Source organism: Camarhynchus parvulus, chromosome 14 (assembly GCF_901933205.1).
Source record: "Camarhynchus parvulus chromosome 14, STF_HiC, whole genome shotgun sequence".
NCBI classification, from domain to species: domain Eukaryota; kingdom Metazoa; phylum Chordata; class Aves; order Passeriformes; family Thraupidae; genus Camarhynchus; species Camarhynchus parvulus.
Window position 1 is genome coordinate 11843838 of NC_044584.1, and position 16920 is coordinate 11860757.

The window sequence follows — 16920 nt, forward strand, 5'->3', positions numbered from 1 at the left end:
ATTTATCACAAATGCACCTAATTTCCTTTTCTTTTCTTTTTTACTTTCTCCAACCAGGCAAATACTTGCAGGCCCTCCTGAGCCAGAGTATCTGCTGAAGGCAGAGCTGATCAGTGACACAACTCAAAGCAGAGAACAGACACAGATTTGGATGACTGGAGGGGAAGAAGGACCAGGAAGGAATAAGTAACATTAGATTATAGACTCTCCACTGAAATACCTTAGGGAGCCATATTTACAGTGGAAATAGCCCAAACAGTATCCTCAGTAATTCCATGTAACATCTGATCTCTCACAGAATCTGGTTTTTAAGAGGTCAATGAATCTGTGTTGTTAAAACCATTTACATTCTACCAGCTACTTACATCTGGACACAGAATCAGAGAAAACACTCACTCTTGATTCCCCTTTATGGCTTTACTTGCATGCAAATAATTTAGGCCAAAATTAATAAATAACTGGAAATAAAAAACCCGAATAAACAAGTGGCATATGCTGTTTTCATAAACTGCTAAACAGAACATCTTTGCTGGCAGCTGTCCCATGATTATTTTTTTGTTTTGAATGCAATTATGAATTCTGAGAGTCATGATACAGGAATGAACGTGTTTTACTTTGATAATTCAAAAGAAGAGCCAGTGGCTCCCTTCATGATGCTGGGAAACCAAAACAACTTTTCCTTGTTGTGCTCTGGGCTGAAGTGATGTGTAGATAAGCAACGATTTAGGAAATACAGGCATTGTTGTCATGCCCATGTTCTCAGGATACAAGATGTTTTTGTGCAAATGCTTTTTAGAATGGCAAAAGCAAATTGCATACAAGATCATGGAGAGATTTTTGTCTGTAACTTTGTGGGCTCCACTTTCTACATCTGGAGTGGATAAGACAGAGGAGGCAGAACCAGTATGGAGGAAATGACATGCAAAGTGCTACAAAATGTGTCAGTCCAGGGCAATCTTTCTGACAAGAGTTGTTTTTTTAATCAGGCCAGGGGAGGGCAGGGTGGTGGTTGGTAGTGGTTGTGAGGGAGGATGGTTGAAAAAAGGAAAATTTTAAAGAAATCCCTAATAAAACATATTCCCATCTTCTACTGACAACTCTGGGCTAAGTCAGATGTATTTTAGTTTTATTTTCAATGTTAAGACAGGAAAATAATACTATTCCTTCATTTTAGAAGATTTTTGGCAGTTTTTGAATTGTTTACGGTAAGAGAAATTGTTCTTTTAGAAGTTCTAATTCTTCTGTCAAACTCTCATTATGCCTTTATTTGGCAGAGAAAAATGTTTTTAAAGAATAAAGTGATGACAAACTGACAAAAATCTGCAAATCAAAGGTAAATCATGATTGCCTGCACAGAGCACAATAGTGTCACAGACAGAAAGCCTTAAAAAAAAAAAAACAACAGGAATTTGCATTGTAAATGCAATTCTAACAACAGTGCAGTGTCACTGCCTGCCCCTGTAATTAACTTTCTTCTCTACCTCCATGCCTCAGTCATCTACAGATTACACATCACATCATCAGTAGCAAATCACTCCTGAGATTTTCTTCCTAGACAATATTGTTCCCAAGCTTTATATTTCATTCCTGTAGTAGATTCTAGTTACCACAAGAATAAAAATGCTTCTAAACAAAAAATGTGAGCCCAGTGTATCAATGGGCAATACAGGGTAGCTACACAATTTCAGTGGAATTATTCCTGATTCAGAGTTTGAACCAAAGGGAGTTTTGCCTTTACACCATAAAGTGTGGGTTTATTTTTGAAGTCTGACACAGGTTTACCTGTCCATGGGGCTCTCACATAGTAGGGAAAAGCAGCAAGGTTGCTGGCTACATGCCACCTTTTCCATCCAATTTATGCCTTAAATGTTGAATTACCAAAGAACATGTAATTCATTAATCTCCAGCAGACAAGTTGGTAGCAGCTGCATTCAGAAGCAGGCTGCCTCAAACTTTGAAAATGTATCCCTTCTTCACATGGTGTCTGTTCACAATTTATCATTGCCTATTAGCTATTAACAGCAGTGGGTTGGAGGTGGTTTCGTTTCTGCTTAAGAAACGATGCCACCAAATGTTAGCAGCAGAAATCAGTAAGTTCACTCTTGTGCTGGAAATGTGTGGAATCAAACTCCTGTTGAGTGAGATAAGGGCTGCATTAGCTCTCAGCAGTTGTCTGCTGGTGTTTGCATTACAGAAGCAGCACGTTATGCTGGGAGGGAAATGCCTGACTCAGTTTATTTGCTGCCTTGTCAGGAAGAAGAACTTCTGAAAACTTAATAGGATCATTCATGTATCTAGGAAATTTAAGATGTCTAAAGTTATGAATATTACAATGGGGCAGATGGAAGCACTTGAGCACTTTAAGAAGAATGGTAAAGATATTCAGAGCAACAAGCTTGTTTTGATCTTACTGAATAAAAAACCAGGTGTGGCTGTAAAATGTTCCCACTTCTCCCAGCACAGTGTCCTGGGCACTGGCTGCAGACCCAAGCATTTGGATGGTGCCTGTGCCATGCAAACATGGGAGCCTGCAGAGCCTGGCAGCCCCAGCATGGCCTCTGGATTTGGATGGCTCAGGGTTGCTGTGGCAGGGAAGAAAAGAGTTTCTTTCTAAAAACTGTCAGTGTGGGTCTGGTCCCAGGACTGTATTTGTAGATATTTCTGCAGCACAGCTGCTTGGCAAGTGCTGAGCAGGTTTTGGCAGGTATCAGGCAGAAGTGAATGCCTGGACCTGACAATATGTCAGGTGAGCTCTGGCCTAAGGTAATTTTGTCTAATCCAGCATTTTGTAAATTAGTGCTTTTATTGTTAAACACACAGGCTTTGTCAAGAAAGTTTAAACACATGTAAGTCTGTAAGAGGAAACATGAATGAAAAGCAGCACAGAAAGGTCAAATTTTCTTTCCTTTTCTAAATGATGGCTTTTATGATAGCTGTTAGATTATTGAGAGTCTGAAGTTCTCTGGATTCTGAACTGTGCATAATTTAAAGATACAAATAGTCTTTTGTTCAAAGTGGCTGTGTTTTACTGGCTGGATACAGACACTTCCACTTCTCTTAGTGCAAAATTTTTTTCTGACTTAGTATCTATAAAATCCCTTTCTTTAATCCTTTTTCAATACACTGCAACTTCATTTTTAACAGCAGAATTTACAGTGAATACAGACAAAATATCTATATTATTCCTGTAGCAAATAATAAAACTTACCTTGTTTGATAGGCTGCTGATTTGAGAAGGTGAGAGGAGTAATGAGGAATTTGGTTTCAGCTACCTGTACCCAGTGGTGCAGAATTTTTATTGTCCAGACACCAGGTCGCAGGGGCAAATTCAGAGGTGGTTTGTAGTGAGTAAACTCAGCACTGGATTCAATGAGAATATCATATGTTGCTGCAATTACATTAATGGGATCCACCCAAATGACAGTCACGGTGACATTGGGGCCTTTCCCCCACTTCTGCATCCCCACTGGCTCATCTGTTGGCCCAAGGAGTCCTCCAAAATTCCTGAAAAGCCTTTCCTTGGCATCCCACTCAGTGCCAATCTGAAATGAAAGAACACAGGGCTGGTAGCATCATCTCTGTAAGCACCTGAGACCTTTATGGCAAATAAGGGCTCTCAAGAGACACAAATCATATTTCTCTAATCACATGAATTATACATACATATAACAGCAACATGACCTAAGATCCTAATGCATACACAAATTATGAGGCAAGAAAGAAGGCTTGCTTTCTTGCTCCCTTTCTGATTGATAAAAAGGTTTTCTTTATCTTAGAGTGACACACAAGGTGATAGCAGCTCTCTCTTCCCACCACAGAAGCAGCCAACAAGGGGCCAAGCCAGTGGCTGGACACAGCCTATGCACAGAAAAAAAAAAGGGAACCAACATCTCCTGGGTCATGAAAATGTATTACACACTTGAGAGATGGAGACATGAACCCTGCAGCAGAGACCTGCCCAGCTGCTGCTAAGACCAGGGAAGACACTTCAGCTGCTGACTTCAGGACAAGTCACATCGGGTCCTTTACTACAATCCACCCATGAGATGCTGTCTCCTTGTACTCCCTTCCTGCCCCATGTGGGAATTTATTTCTTGGAAACTCTTATTGTCATAATAGTGATATTGTTTTTCATTTATTCACTAACAGCAAACCAGCTGATTCACAATCTAGTGTAAATACTTAATTCATGTTCCAGTGCTCTTTATATGAATTTCAATGGGTCACCCATAACCTGGGGGATGACACAAACTTCCAAGCTGTTGCCACTAACACTTGTGCACTACTGACACCAGCACCTCTGCCCAGCCAGCATGGAAATGGAGCCACTGCCTGTCTTAGGCCACTGGGAAGACTTCAGTATCCCAGCACTAAAGGCAGCAGGTGTTTATGAGGCTGAGCACTATGGAACATTTCCATCCATTCTCCTGTGACCACAGGACTGAGGGCTGCACTTCTGCTTTTGGAGGCAGTTCTGGTATGAAACCCCTCAAAGTCCTTCTGGTTTTCTTTTGCTCTACTCTCCAACCAGTGCAGATGACCAAAGAGTTGATTTCTTCCCTGTATGGAAAGTCTCTGTGGGTGACCTCTGGAGACCCACTCTCAAAATATATGTGGATATTGCAGATTTTTCCCACACAGAGCTGTCCTTGTCCCTGAGCTTCACCTTACAAGGGCATGGTCAGAACCTGTTTTCCTGAAAGCATAAGAGATAATTGTAGCTCATTTGTTTCAGAGATTTTTCTTCTAGATTTCATTTCACTTCATGAGAAGTGAAAGTGATTCCAATATAAGTGATTCCAATATAATGCCTAAATCCCCCCAGATCCCCAAAATATAATGATTCCCTGATGCCTATTACCTGTACTGGAAACTGTCCAGTCTCCAGTCTCTTCTAAATAAATCCCTGTGGTTGGTAGACAAATTACAGGAGGACTGCAAGCAAAATGCTACAAGGTCAGTAAAATAAAACCCTACCATCCTAACTCCATCTGTCATCACACAAATTCCTCCTACTGGGCTATGACACTGCAGAGTATGAGACAAAATGAGTCTTCCACTCCTCTGCAATCAACACAGCATTTGTGGTATTTCAGAGGTATTTCAGAGGTATTTCACCCAGCACACCAGCTAATCAAACCAGACAGCATAGCCCAGATATCAGACCCAAGCACTGAATGCCTCGAGGAGCTGTCAGTGTGTGCTCTCCTGACAAGACTGACTGAATATGTATGGAAATAAGCTGAGAAAGAAAATTTCCTGACCAGGCCTTATTATCTACTCTACCAACCTTCACTGAGCTGCAGCCATATCACACCTACCAGTGCTCAAGGGACCTAGAAAAAATAAAGTCACAACATGTGAAACAAGCCTACACCCTCCTGGGCAAAGAAAATCTGTAAGGAAGCTCTTTCCACCACATTCAATATTTCTTACTGAAGAAGTCATTGCAGAAAGATTACTTCATCCTCAAAAATTAAACATTCACTCCTGACATCCAACTATTTCCCCTCTAGTTTCTCATCCCTGAGAAAATAAATCAGAAAGTTACAGTCCCCTTGCTCCAACCTCCAGGTGACACTGCTCCATGCCAGGCTGCACAAAAGATGAGATGTGCTCACACGCACAAAGGTTTATCAGAATGCTCTGTTGAAGAGCTAAGGCTGCTTTTGGGGGAAAATTGTAACACAATTGTTGTCTGGTTGTTGAGTTTCATGCAGGCATGGCACTGGGCTCCCTAAAGCAACCCAGACGTCCCAGCCAAAGGGCAGGGCAAGAGGGGAGGGAAGGACAGGTGCCCCAGAGCCCTGTGTGCCCCAGGGCTCACAGCCAGGCTCCACAGGCACCTCAGGAGGGAAAGCAGGGAGCTCTACACTCTGCTCATGGCATCTGCCCTTTATGGCCCATTTCCAGCTGGGGACATGCCTTCCCATGCTGCACAGCTTGCAGTACCAGCTGCTTTTAGAAGCACAATATTTTATAGGGAATTTTACTTAAAGCACTGGTTAGAGGTTTATAACGCCTTGAACTTTACACAGCTGAGTTCCCAGCACTGAGATGTCCAGTTTTAGAGGGCAAGAGATACTACAGCCCTAGAATAAGTTTCACAGCTCTTTAAAACATTGTGAGTAGGCTTTCACTTTCAAATAGAATACACCAAGTACGGATGGAATCAAGCAGTAATGAATATCTGATAAATTATGAAGGGATGTAGCACAGAAACTGACATTTTCCACATCATTATTTTAATCACCTTTATTTTGGGCCTCAAGAGCAAGCACTGTGCACAGGGTATGCTTGGAAAGCTGGAATCTCTCATTGGCTCAAAATTGCTATTTCTATCTCTGTTCGAACCCAGATAAAATTTTCTCAAGATAAATTATACCCTGATTATGGGTTTGTGTCTCATTGCTCACCACAAACAGGACCATTAGGTTCACACAATGCACACTAATTGCCTGCCACCTAGTTTATTTTATTCTCTGTGATGAATCACAACTCTTAACAAGACCAGAAACAGCATTTAACTGATAGAGGGTGAGCTGAGACTTTTAGTTCTGTGCAGCAAATCCATCCCTGCCCTGCACAGAGAAGCTGCCTGAACCCAGGCTGGCAGGACACATAGTGTGTGCATTGTGCACGAGCCAGTTTCAGGAGGTGTGGGAGTTCCATGCTTGGAAATCATCTTTTGGATTTCCTGTGAGTTTATTTTCTTTGACTCAGCCTGCAGGAGCCATGTGCCATGGACATGCTGCCATGAACTGCCCCCAGGTGTGGGGCAGCCCAGCTGGCTGATGCCTTCCCACTTGTCTTTCCAGAGCGTGGGGTGAAATCTGCTCATTGGGAAGTGAAGTCTGAGAGCAGCAAAGGGAAGCTGAGGCCCTGGAGAGATCCCATCAGCTCTGCTGCAATCTCACTTCTGCACCAGGGTCACAAATACACTTGGGAGCACATTCAGTGCAGAATATTTGTGTGCTCTTCCTGCTGGCCTCAGTGCTGCGAGCTGGGACAGAGGAGAAAGTTCCCAGCTAAAATAGCCCCATTCAGTTTAAAATTCCTGCCAGATCATGGGGTGAATGTTGTTGAAGAACAAGCAGTTCTATGTCCCAAGAAGCATAAATCTTAATTTTATTTCCTGTGAACACTGATGCTTCCATCTTAGCTAAACTGCTAAGTTTGTTTTCCACATGCTGGACCTTGACAAAGCAGTGGCATTTTAATAAGCAGTAGCAGATCAGAGCTTTCCAGTCACACTGAGGCTGAAGAAGTTAATGCTGGATTTATAGCAGGGTAACTGAGACAATTATTTGGCTCAGAGGCAGAGATCCCTGCAGGCCAAGGGAGGGCAGAAAGTAAAAAAAAAATTAAAAAATTAAATTATTTACTTTGTATGTCCTGGTCTTTTAAAATATGAATCTATGAAATGAGAGGACAATTAAAGAGGTTAGGCGAGGAAAATAAAATGAAAACAAGTAAGCAGCCACCAAAACACTTTTTGTTGAGTTTCAAACAGAAGAAAATGTTTCCTCATGCTCAAAAAAGCTCAGTAGTGATTAAATCCTTAAAAGTACTAAATAAGCAGAAGAAATACTCCTACAAATCACAAGAATTGGAGCTTGTATGAACATTTATCACTGCATGAAATGGCAGGCTACCATCCGACACATTGATAAATGAAACACACTTTCCATCCATCTCTTTAATGGCACATTAGTGTCATGGATTTGCCATGCACACCAAAACACTGAATCCCACCTAGGCATTTCTTAATTGCCCAAGAAGACGACAATTTATGGACTTAGCCATAATGACTGGAACACATTTCTTCAATCAATTTTATGCCTTAATTGAAATTTGCGGCTTAACAAGAAAAATCATGAAATTAACTGCTCAGACAATTGTATCTTTAAAACAGAACACAGATGTCAGGTCCTATTAGTGGTCAACTTTCCTGATATATTTTAGGTAGATTTTTTTATACTCTATTACAGACACTGGGACAAATTTCTAGAAAAATAACAGGATTTGTGGGAAATCTCAGCCACTGCTGTGATAATTTTCTCTTTTGTGTTACAACATCAATATTCTCCTCACATGTGGTATCAGTACCTGACTACCACTATTTTTGAGAGGTTTTTCCAGTGTACTCTTGAGAGACACAGTTATACATGTCACCATTTACATCTGGAATTGCAGAAAAATGGAATTTTCCCCAGCAGCCTTACACAGCACTCACAACAAACATGGTGGCAAAACTCTTAATTCACTTTTAAATTACTGAGCCCCTTTGACAACAACAAAAGCTTTCCATTTGTTTTTAAAACAGAAGGGAGTGAGGACACTCACTCAATGTAAGAAATGAGTGTTGACCACAGACCTGAACTGCCAATCCCTTCTATGATGGGGATGTACACTATGCTAGAAAGCCACTGTCACCTCAAATTTCCATGGAAATACAGTTTCCAAAGGCTGCTGATTTAGTGTTCACTCTCGTGATACACAGCTGTGCATGGGTGGCTATGAACACTCACCTCTGTGAACTGCAACCTCCCAAAATCACTCGGTGGACTTGCAATCTTGAAGACTTTTTTGGGCATCACCCAGGTTTCCAAAGTTTCCAGTTTACTGACAGCCAGATTGGTTGCATGGTGCCTGATCAGGAAGCCTTGGAAACGGTCAGCAAGGAAGTAAAGGTGGATGGAAACTGGATGGCCCATGGGGTAGTATCTGTAAAACAGCACATGCTCAGCAGTTAGGTAAGAGAATGAAATCTCCATTTACTTGGAGCTAGTGGCTTAAGAAGCATTCATTTCAACTAGAAAATCCACCACTGTACATTAAGGGATTTCAAAAGTGTTCATGACTCATTATCAAATATTTTTAGGCTGTTCCGATTACCCCGTAACGTAAAAATATGTTACTAAGAATACAGGCTCATTAATTCCATATCCTCAGCTCAGAGCTCTTTAGGAGTCCTTCTGTGTGCCAGAGAGCTCCTCTCCCTCACCACCTCTCCTGGTAGAAAGTGGCACCCAGAGACACCCAGAAATTGTTAGGGGGCAGCACTGTTTGCTCAGATAAACTGCAGGATAAAGGATGCCCTAGGATTGTGCCTGTGCTCCAGAGCTGCCTTTCCTGCCCCAGCAGGGTCAGTGCCTGTCTGCACAGGACAGCAGGGAGAGCTGTGTGACCAGGCACTGCCCCCTCCATTCCAAACCCCTTCCCCAAGGGCAGGGCTCTGCAGGCTGGCACTGCAGCAAAGGACACCGGGATCCTGTCCCCATTTTAGGTCTCTGTGTTTCAGGGAAAAAACTTCACATTCTTTAAAGACTTGAGATTGCTTTTGCTGTGATTTTAATACTCATAAATAAAAAAAAGAAAAAAAAAGCCTTGAAAAAGGTCAAATAACTGGGCAAAACCAATCACTGAGAGATCTGGAAGCCTTCAGTTGCAGCTGAGATTTAAAGACATTGTAGTCACATCTTCAAATAATTAAAATGTACAGTTGATTGTCTGCTATGGCCTCAGAAACATCTGTAACAATGTTTGGGTACATATGGATGCATAAATAATTAAAAATGTGTTTTTCATAGCTCAGAAATTCAATATTTTGCTACTTTACAGCACTGACATTAACTGCAAAACAAGTTAAACCAACCAGCATCACACCTTCCCAGTAAGTCAGCTAAGCCTGAGTCAGGCTTGTTACCACAATTAAAGGATGAGCACTAAGGATGAGCACCAGGGAGGACTTTCCATTGCATGAGGTCTGCAACACCCAGAAGGAACTCTGTGAGCTGGAGAAATCAACATAAGACATGGTACCAACAGGGCCAGCACTGATGGACTCAGCAAAACCACTGCAAAGCTACACAGCCAACACCAGCAACAATGTGACTTCTGTTCCCAGTACTAAGACCTCCTGTTTTATATGTGTGCAGCAGCAAATATTTACAATATCCTTGAAATAGACTGAGTAAATTGCCTCTTGGCAGCAGAGAGTAAAAATGCCTAGGGATGGAAAAAATGAATTAAATCTCAATCACACATTAATGTTGCTCCCACGGAAGATGCTGACACTCCATCTCCTTTGGTACCTGAGCAGTCTGAGGGGGGCACGGCCTTCTGAGGCTGTGGGCTGGCCCTGGTCAGGGAAGTGTGCAAGGCAGCTGCTCTTACAAACATCTCCTGGGCTGCTGTGGGTGGCAGCATGGGCCTGACTCCAAGGGGGATCCGAGGCGGAGCTGGGGCGCTACACACACAGGATCAGCCAGCCTGGGGCTGTGCTCAGCCCCACAGCAAAGGGAGCATTGTTGAGGTGCTCAGCCAAAACCCATCCTGCCATTACTGCATGAGAGACATGCAAAACCACGAGAGGGAAAGAGGAAAGGTATAGGTGCAAACACCCAGAAGGACAGCCCAGGATCAGAAGAGAGATGTGAATCATAAACCTGAAGATCAGCCATCTTTCTCTGATCTGAACTGGATGCTGACTCAGTGTCTTGAGGGGGCTCAGGTTGGTATGAAAACTAAGCCTCCACTCTGTATCACTGTTTGCAATTCCTCTCTGCACTGTTTCATGAGGCTTCAGCCTGCTGAAGGAGCTGTGCTTTATCCTGGAGACAGCTGCAGTCATGGTGTTCCTATCTATAACCTGAGCAAGCTTGAAAAGCACCTTGAGTTCCTGTACAATGGAAAGTTCCTCAGAAACAAAAGTGATAATTGATATAAATCAGCATCAGAATACTGGCAAAACGACTGAGAACAAAAGTAATTGTCAAATTATTTCAGTACTGGTTATACATAGTCCCCATCTTCTTTGCTGGCTTCACTCTGCAGGACAAATGACCCAGGACTTCCTTAGGTCTGCCTTTATTTCATAGAAGGAAGGCATGCTACTAGTGATTGTTTCTATCTAATTGTTATTGATCTTTTATTGCTTTGCACCGGTAACCTTCACTGACAAAAGTCTAATAGGAATCTGGAGCACTTATTGCCACATCTTTCTAAATGGGGCATTGCTCAGCACTTCCATGGCTAATTTAGGAAGGTCAAGGCACATTTGGTTCCCCCTCGAGAACACAACAGGGGCAATGTCCATCCATCAGAGCCCATGGAGTGCTTGCTGACTTAGGCTCTATGTGTTTTCTATTAGGATAAAAAAGGGCAGGCTCCAGAAATACATTCTGAAGATGGAATTAAGAGATGGTAAAGTAAGACTTAAAAAGAGGAACCATCTCTGCTTTGAATCTAAACAGCTCCAGATGTGCTTGCAGGCAGCAAACATCTACCATGAAGAGACCTTTTCTATGCAAGTCTAACTTCAGGAGTTCTTCCTTCAAATCCCTTTTAGACTGAATTCTTCTTTGCCAGGCTTAGAGGTGAAAAAGGAATCTAGAATATAGGGATAATTTCCTTTTAAAGAACACGTAATTTCATTTGAGATAAATATATCTACCTATATATAGATATCTAAACACCTACATATATTTTATGTATTTGATGCTAATAGATCTTACCAGTTGCAGCACTTTTGGCACAGAGAGCTGCACCAAGCAGGCGAACTGAGCCAAGCAAGCTCTCTGCACTCCATGTGTGCTCCCAGGGGAACAAACAAGCAAGGACCATTAACCTGCCTGTGTTCAGATTTGTTCTGAAATCCTGTCCTCTGCTTTTGGTAAGCATAATAGAGGTGAACATGACCTCTGCTGCAATCACACGGAGGGTTTAGGAGCTGAGGCTATAATACACTTGCTGAAATTAATCAAGGGAAACGCAGCAGTGGGGGTAGCACTGCCCAACTGGATCCTGTCAGTCTTCATCAGGCTGGAGAGGAGCTCCTTAAAAGTGCAGCAAACAGGTCACATAATGTCAACCTGGAATAACCAACGCTTTATTACGGCCATAAATACTCCTGGAAATCAGTGCTGCGCACTTGCAGCTGCCTGGCTGTGCTGGTGGCCGTAGGCTCCAGCCAGCACAGCCCAGAAAGAGCCTCCCCAGAGCCTCCCCGTGTCCCCTGGAGCAGCAGAGCAGCACTGACCTGCAGCTGTTGTCCCCAGCAGCGTGGAAGGAGCTCTCGGCCCTGCGCAGGCCCAGGCGGGAGAAGGAGTGGAACATGGTGAGGGCCACGTCGCTGAGGGCGCCCGGCCCGTCGGGCTCCTCGTACACGTTCTCCCAGTAGGAGCGCAGCCCCGGCGTGCCCGGGGGGTAATTCCCGTACAGGAAATAGTCCAGCTGGCCAATGACCTCCTGGTTCACCACCGCCTCAAACTTGCGGGCAAAGAAAGTTGGCCTGGCGGTCTGCTGTTGGGACAGGACGGGAAAAGTCACTTGTGGCAGCAGCTCTCTGGCCATAGAGAGAAACACAACTTTCACAAAGGCTGTGAGAGAGAAACACAACTTTCACAAAGGCAGTGAGAAGATCAGAGAAAAGAATGAGAAACAATTCTCATCTTAACTCGCTGCACCTGGTATTGTGAATGTAGCCATGATATTTTCTGAAAAATCCTTTCCTTGGGATTTTTTCTCCTGAGAAGCTGAGGCGCCTCAGAAACAAAATGTAAACAATGATTGTCTGCTGCTGTGGAATGCAACAGGTGGATCTGTGATTGGTGTCATGTGTTTGTTTGTTTCTAATTAATGGCTAATCACAGTCTGGCTGTTTCAGACTTGCTGGTCAGTCACAGGATTTTGTTATCATTTCATTCCTTTCCTTTCTTTGCTAGCCTTCTGATGAAATCCTTTCTTCTATTCTTTTTGTATAGTTTTAATATACTATATATCATAAAATAATAACTTAAGCCTTCTGAAACATGGAGTCAGATCCTCATCTCTTGCCCCGTCCTGGGACCCTTGTGAACACCACCACAGTGAACTTGTGGAATGTGCTATGGAGATTTGTTTACCAAAGGGTGGTTTCTTAATCAGCCAATGGAGATGGTGTTTGGACTGGAGGACCAATTAGGTCCAGCTGTATTGTAACTGTCTGTAAGAACAATGGGTTTCTTAATAAAGAGATTATTAATCAACCTTCTGTGAATCATGGAGTCTATGCTAATTATTGCCCAGCCAGGGGCCTGTTGCAACAATAGACACTGAGTTCCCATTTTCAGACATGAAGCTTTGTCTTAAGCAATGGATTGGAGTTGAGGACATGAACTGTTTCTCTCCATGGGCAAAGATGACTTAAAATGTCACCTTTGGGACCATTTGTTGTTAGGGGTGATGTTAAATTCAGCTAAAAACTACATAATTACTCAACAAAAACCCCTTCAGACCAACAGCTGCCCTGCGCTGCCTGGCTCAGGAAGGCTCTCCAGGTGCAGGAGGGCTGGGGAATGCTCTCCAAGCCCCCGTGTTAGCCTGGAGAGTGCAGCACTGGAATGTGTTATGCAGGGAGCAAAGTGGACTGTGGCACTGAGGCTCAGATGAGGCAGAGCAGCATTTTCTGTCTATGGATTTGCTGCCAGGAGGTGATAAGAGGTCTCTGGGAGAGGTGCATTTGTGGCTGTGGTTTCTTTACTTCTGAGTGGTCCTGCCCAGATTTTCTCTCAGTGTTTGACACAATCTTGGGCATACAACTGCTTTATATGCTACTCAACTACCATTAGCCTTCAAAAAGTCTCTGTTTTGTCTTCTTCATATTTGAACATGGGTCCTGAGGTGCCAAGGAGTTCAAGAGTGTCCCAGATGGTTGGAAAATTCTTTTGAGGATGCTCAGTTTTGCTCTGAGATGGCACATGCTGTGGGCTTTGTGATCTTGGCTCACTTTGTGCCTCTGCGGGAACAGCAAGCCCCAGCCTTCTGGTGCTGTGTGCTCATGTGAGGGGCTCTCTCACCAGAATGTGTCAGAAGCTGCCTTTTCATCTATTGTAATTTTGAACTTTCCTTTCCAGCTCAGTTTACCTGATTGTTTTCGGAAATGTGGGTTCACAGCCTGGAGCAGGTTAGGCTCTGCAGTCTGGCAGGAGTTTTTAAATTTGCCATTTATTCTGTGCTGGAGAGTTCCCTGTGATTGGTGTTTAGGACAGCCTCCTTTAGATAACATCTCATTTGCTCTTTTTGTGAGTGCCTGTGTCACTGACTTCAAGCATGCCTGGCAGACAGCACATTACAGCAAAGAAAAGATCTCTGTTTCAGAGCAGTCATCATTTCTGTGCTGTAGGGTAACACACTCCCCATCCCACACAGAGCCTGAACAAACATGCCTTATGCAGGGAACCCCGAGGAGCTGGAGGGATGGAATTGCAAATCTGGTGACCTTGAAACAAGTGGCTGTTCATTGTCAATAGAAGATGCACAGGCCGGATACAGCCTTGGGACTGAGTGCACCCAGAGCACAGGACTCGCTCTCATGCCTGCCTTGAGGAAACTATCACAAAGGAACTGAGTAAACCTTTCAAGACAGTCCTGCCAAACCTGGGTGATCAAAACCTCATGACTAAGGCTCCCAAAATCACGAGATAAACTTTAATATGATCGTGCTGATGAATATAATAACGAGAATGGATTTGCCTTGTGCTGTGTAAGTCTCTAGCATGCACACTGATCAACTTCTAAGCTTTTTTTAAAGATGATGAACATTGCTTGAAACTGAAAGTCAGGAGTGTTGTGAAATGATGAAAGCACCTGAGCTGGAACATTGGAAAAAACCTTTTGCACAAGAAGTTACCAAGTAATAGTGGCACAGTCAGAGATGTGTCAAGCTTCTCTCCTTTCTAGCACAGCCAATTACCAATGCCAAGGAGTCCAAAGAGTTGCTTTGTGACCTTACCATGCAGTGGGTATGTCTCCAGGGCCAAAACACAGGAGAACTTATCTTTCATTCTCCTGAAATTAAGATCAGAGCTTCCTCACATCTCTTTCTCCACCTGCCTGAGGGAGTGAAAGCTTCCCTTCCCTCTCCCTGCTGTAGCCATGCATTCAGCCAGCTCTCCACACCCAGTACAGGGGGAAGAGCCTCTCTGCAGGTGTGTTCAGTTACCTGGAAGCGGTGGAAGTCTGCTGGTTTGAAGTCATTGGGTGAGCAGCCACACCAGTCAACAATGTGCTTGTACTGGCACTTGCAGCCCAGCTTCCTGTTCCAGTTGGTGATGCGCAGGTTGTTGTCCACCATGGAGTCACAGAAAGGGCTGTTCTCCAGCACGGTGTGAAAGAAGGACTGCAGCAAACACAGAGCACATCACCATATTTAGCTCCTCAAATTTCCATTTTCTCCTTTGCTTCAGCTCATGGGCCCAAACCTACTGCATGTGACCTATTTTAGTTTGAAATGACAGGATTAACAAGCTCTGTTGTTCTGCCACATATGAAACACACTCTATGTGCCTGTATTCCACAGAGCATGGAAAAATCACAGCACTCTACAGACCCAACCAAACTGTAAGAACACACAGCTGAAGTCTTGCTCCAATAACCTGGCACAGAATAATTGCACTTCTACAATGACCAGCTTTGGGCACTGGCAGCCCAAAGGACTCCAGGAAAGGCACCAGTACCAGCAATCATTTTATTTTTATTTCAGCTGTGTGAGCAATTTAAAGAAATGCCCATTATTTCCCTTCTGTAAGTTGCTCCCTGGTCTAACAGATTTAGGACTATTTTTCTGAACAATGTACTAATGGCATATTTCAAGTTGTTTCCCAAAACAATTGTCAAAACTGCACTATCACCCTGGTTACTCTGATAAAAATACAGTCTCAGACAGCTCTTATGTGGGTGTCTATCTCCAGCACTCCGAAATGCACTGCTTGTTGAGTGGCTTTGTTCTGAAACACGCAGTTCACTCTAGGCACCAAAAGGACATTCTGCCTCCTGCATTTACGCCTGAAATCGTAAGTCTTTATTTGCTGACTCATGGCAGCATGGAATTCCTATTGGGCAATCCTAATTATATCATCATAATAACAGCTATTACATAAACCATGTGTAATGGGGACTGATATAGCAGGTTAACAGGTCAGTGAAGGCAGGGCCATTTAACAAAACCAGCTATATATCTTGCAAAGAAAACCTTGTAGAAAAAAGCTATGGAATACCATCAATTTTAGCCCTGCAAGAGACCATTTTTGGAGCAGTGACTTCTCTTTAAAATCAGCAATAGTAAGATCTATAAATAACCAGCATAAGATTAGCATGGCTGGCCCCCAAATAATCCCCCTACCCTTTTTAATGTTAAATGACAGCCCAGTGAATATGGATTTTATGCTTGAACTGTTTGGTTAAACCCATAAAGGCATCCATTCTCATTCAAGTGAGAGGGGAAAAAAAACCCTACCCAATTACCCATTGCCCTGTGTCCTTTTATAGCAATACAGGAATTTCTCTAGATAATGGATGAAAAGGTTATCAGAGTAGAGAGAAAAGGTGATTTTTAACAGAAACGGGATTAAAAGATGATTATGCAACATGTGTGGGGAATAATAAACCTCTACCAAAAGATAACAATTGCTGTGCTCCACCAGAAGCTAACGAGCAAGATTTGCAAGATCGGCGTCGTCCATCCCTCACAATGTTCAGGAACCCAGGCAGTTATGGGTTTAGAGGCAGTCATCAGCTCTTCCTTGGGCTGCAGGATGTGGAGCAGAGGCTGGCAAGCCTGGGGAGCAGTGCACCTGCTGGGCAGGTGTAGCACAGGCTGCCAGTGTGCCCTCCCTGCAGATAGCACACATTGCTGGCACATTGCTTCACGCCAGGCAAAACCCCACACTGCTGTGCACTCCCCTTCTGCATCACTTGCAGCCAGAGCGACTCCTGAGTGATCTAAATGATTTGTGACTGTGCCTTCTGGCTGAGTTTTGAACAGAACAATAAACCTTTGTTTGCAGGGTTTATATTTTTAAAGAAAAGTGCTGGATAATAGCAAGGAAAGCTACTTATGAGGACAATTCGCCATCTCTAATATCCTTCAAAAGCTTT

At 43.4% G+C, this 16920-nt stretch overlaps 1 protein-coding gene across 5 annotated transcripts in view; it reads right to left on the reverse strand.

The window, feature by feature from the left end:
• The window catches only part of XYLT1 (xylosyltransferase 1), a 177466-nt gene that overhangs the window by 12257 nt on the left and 148289 nt on the right, over window positions 1-16920 (reverse strand). For 3 of the 5 annotated variants that reach the window (XM_030957982.1, XM_030957980.1, XM_030957986.1), the window contains 4 exons: window positions 14987-15163; window positions 12044-12306; window positions 8532-8727; window positions 3209-3542 (listed from right to left, as the gene is read on the reverse strand). In XM_030957982.1, coding sequence (XP_030813842.1) covers window positions 3209-3542; window positions 8532-8727; window positions 12044-12306; window positions 14987-15163 — 970 coding nt within the window. The remainder of the gene's footprint in view (window positions 1-3208; window positions 3543-8531; window positions 8728-12043; window positions 12307-14986; window positions 15164-16920) is intronic. The other 2 variants (XM_030957983.1, XM_030957981.1) reach the window with 1 other exon arrangement.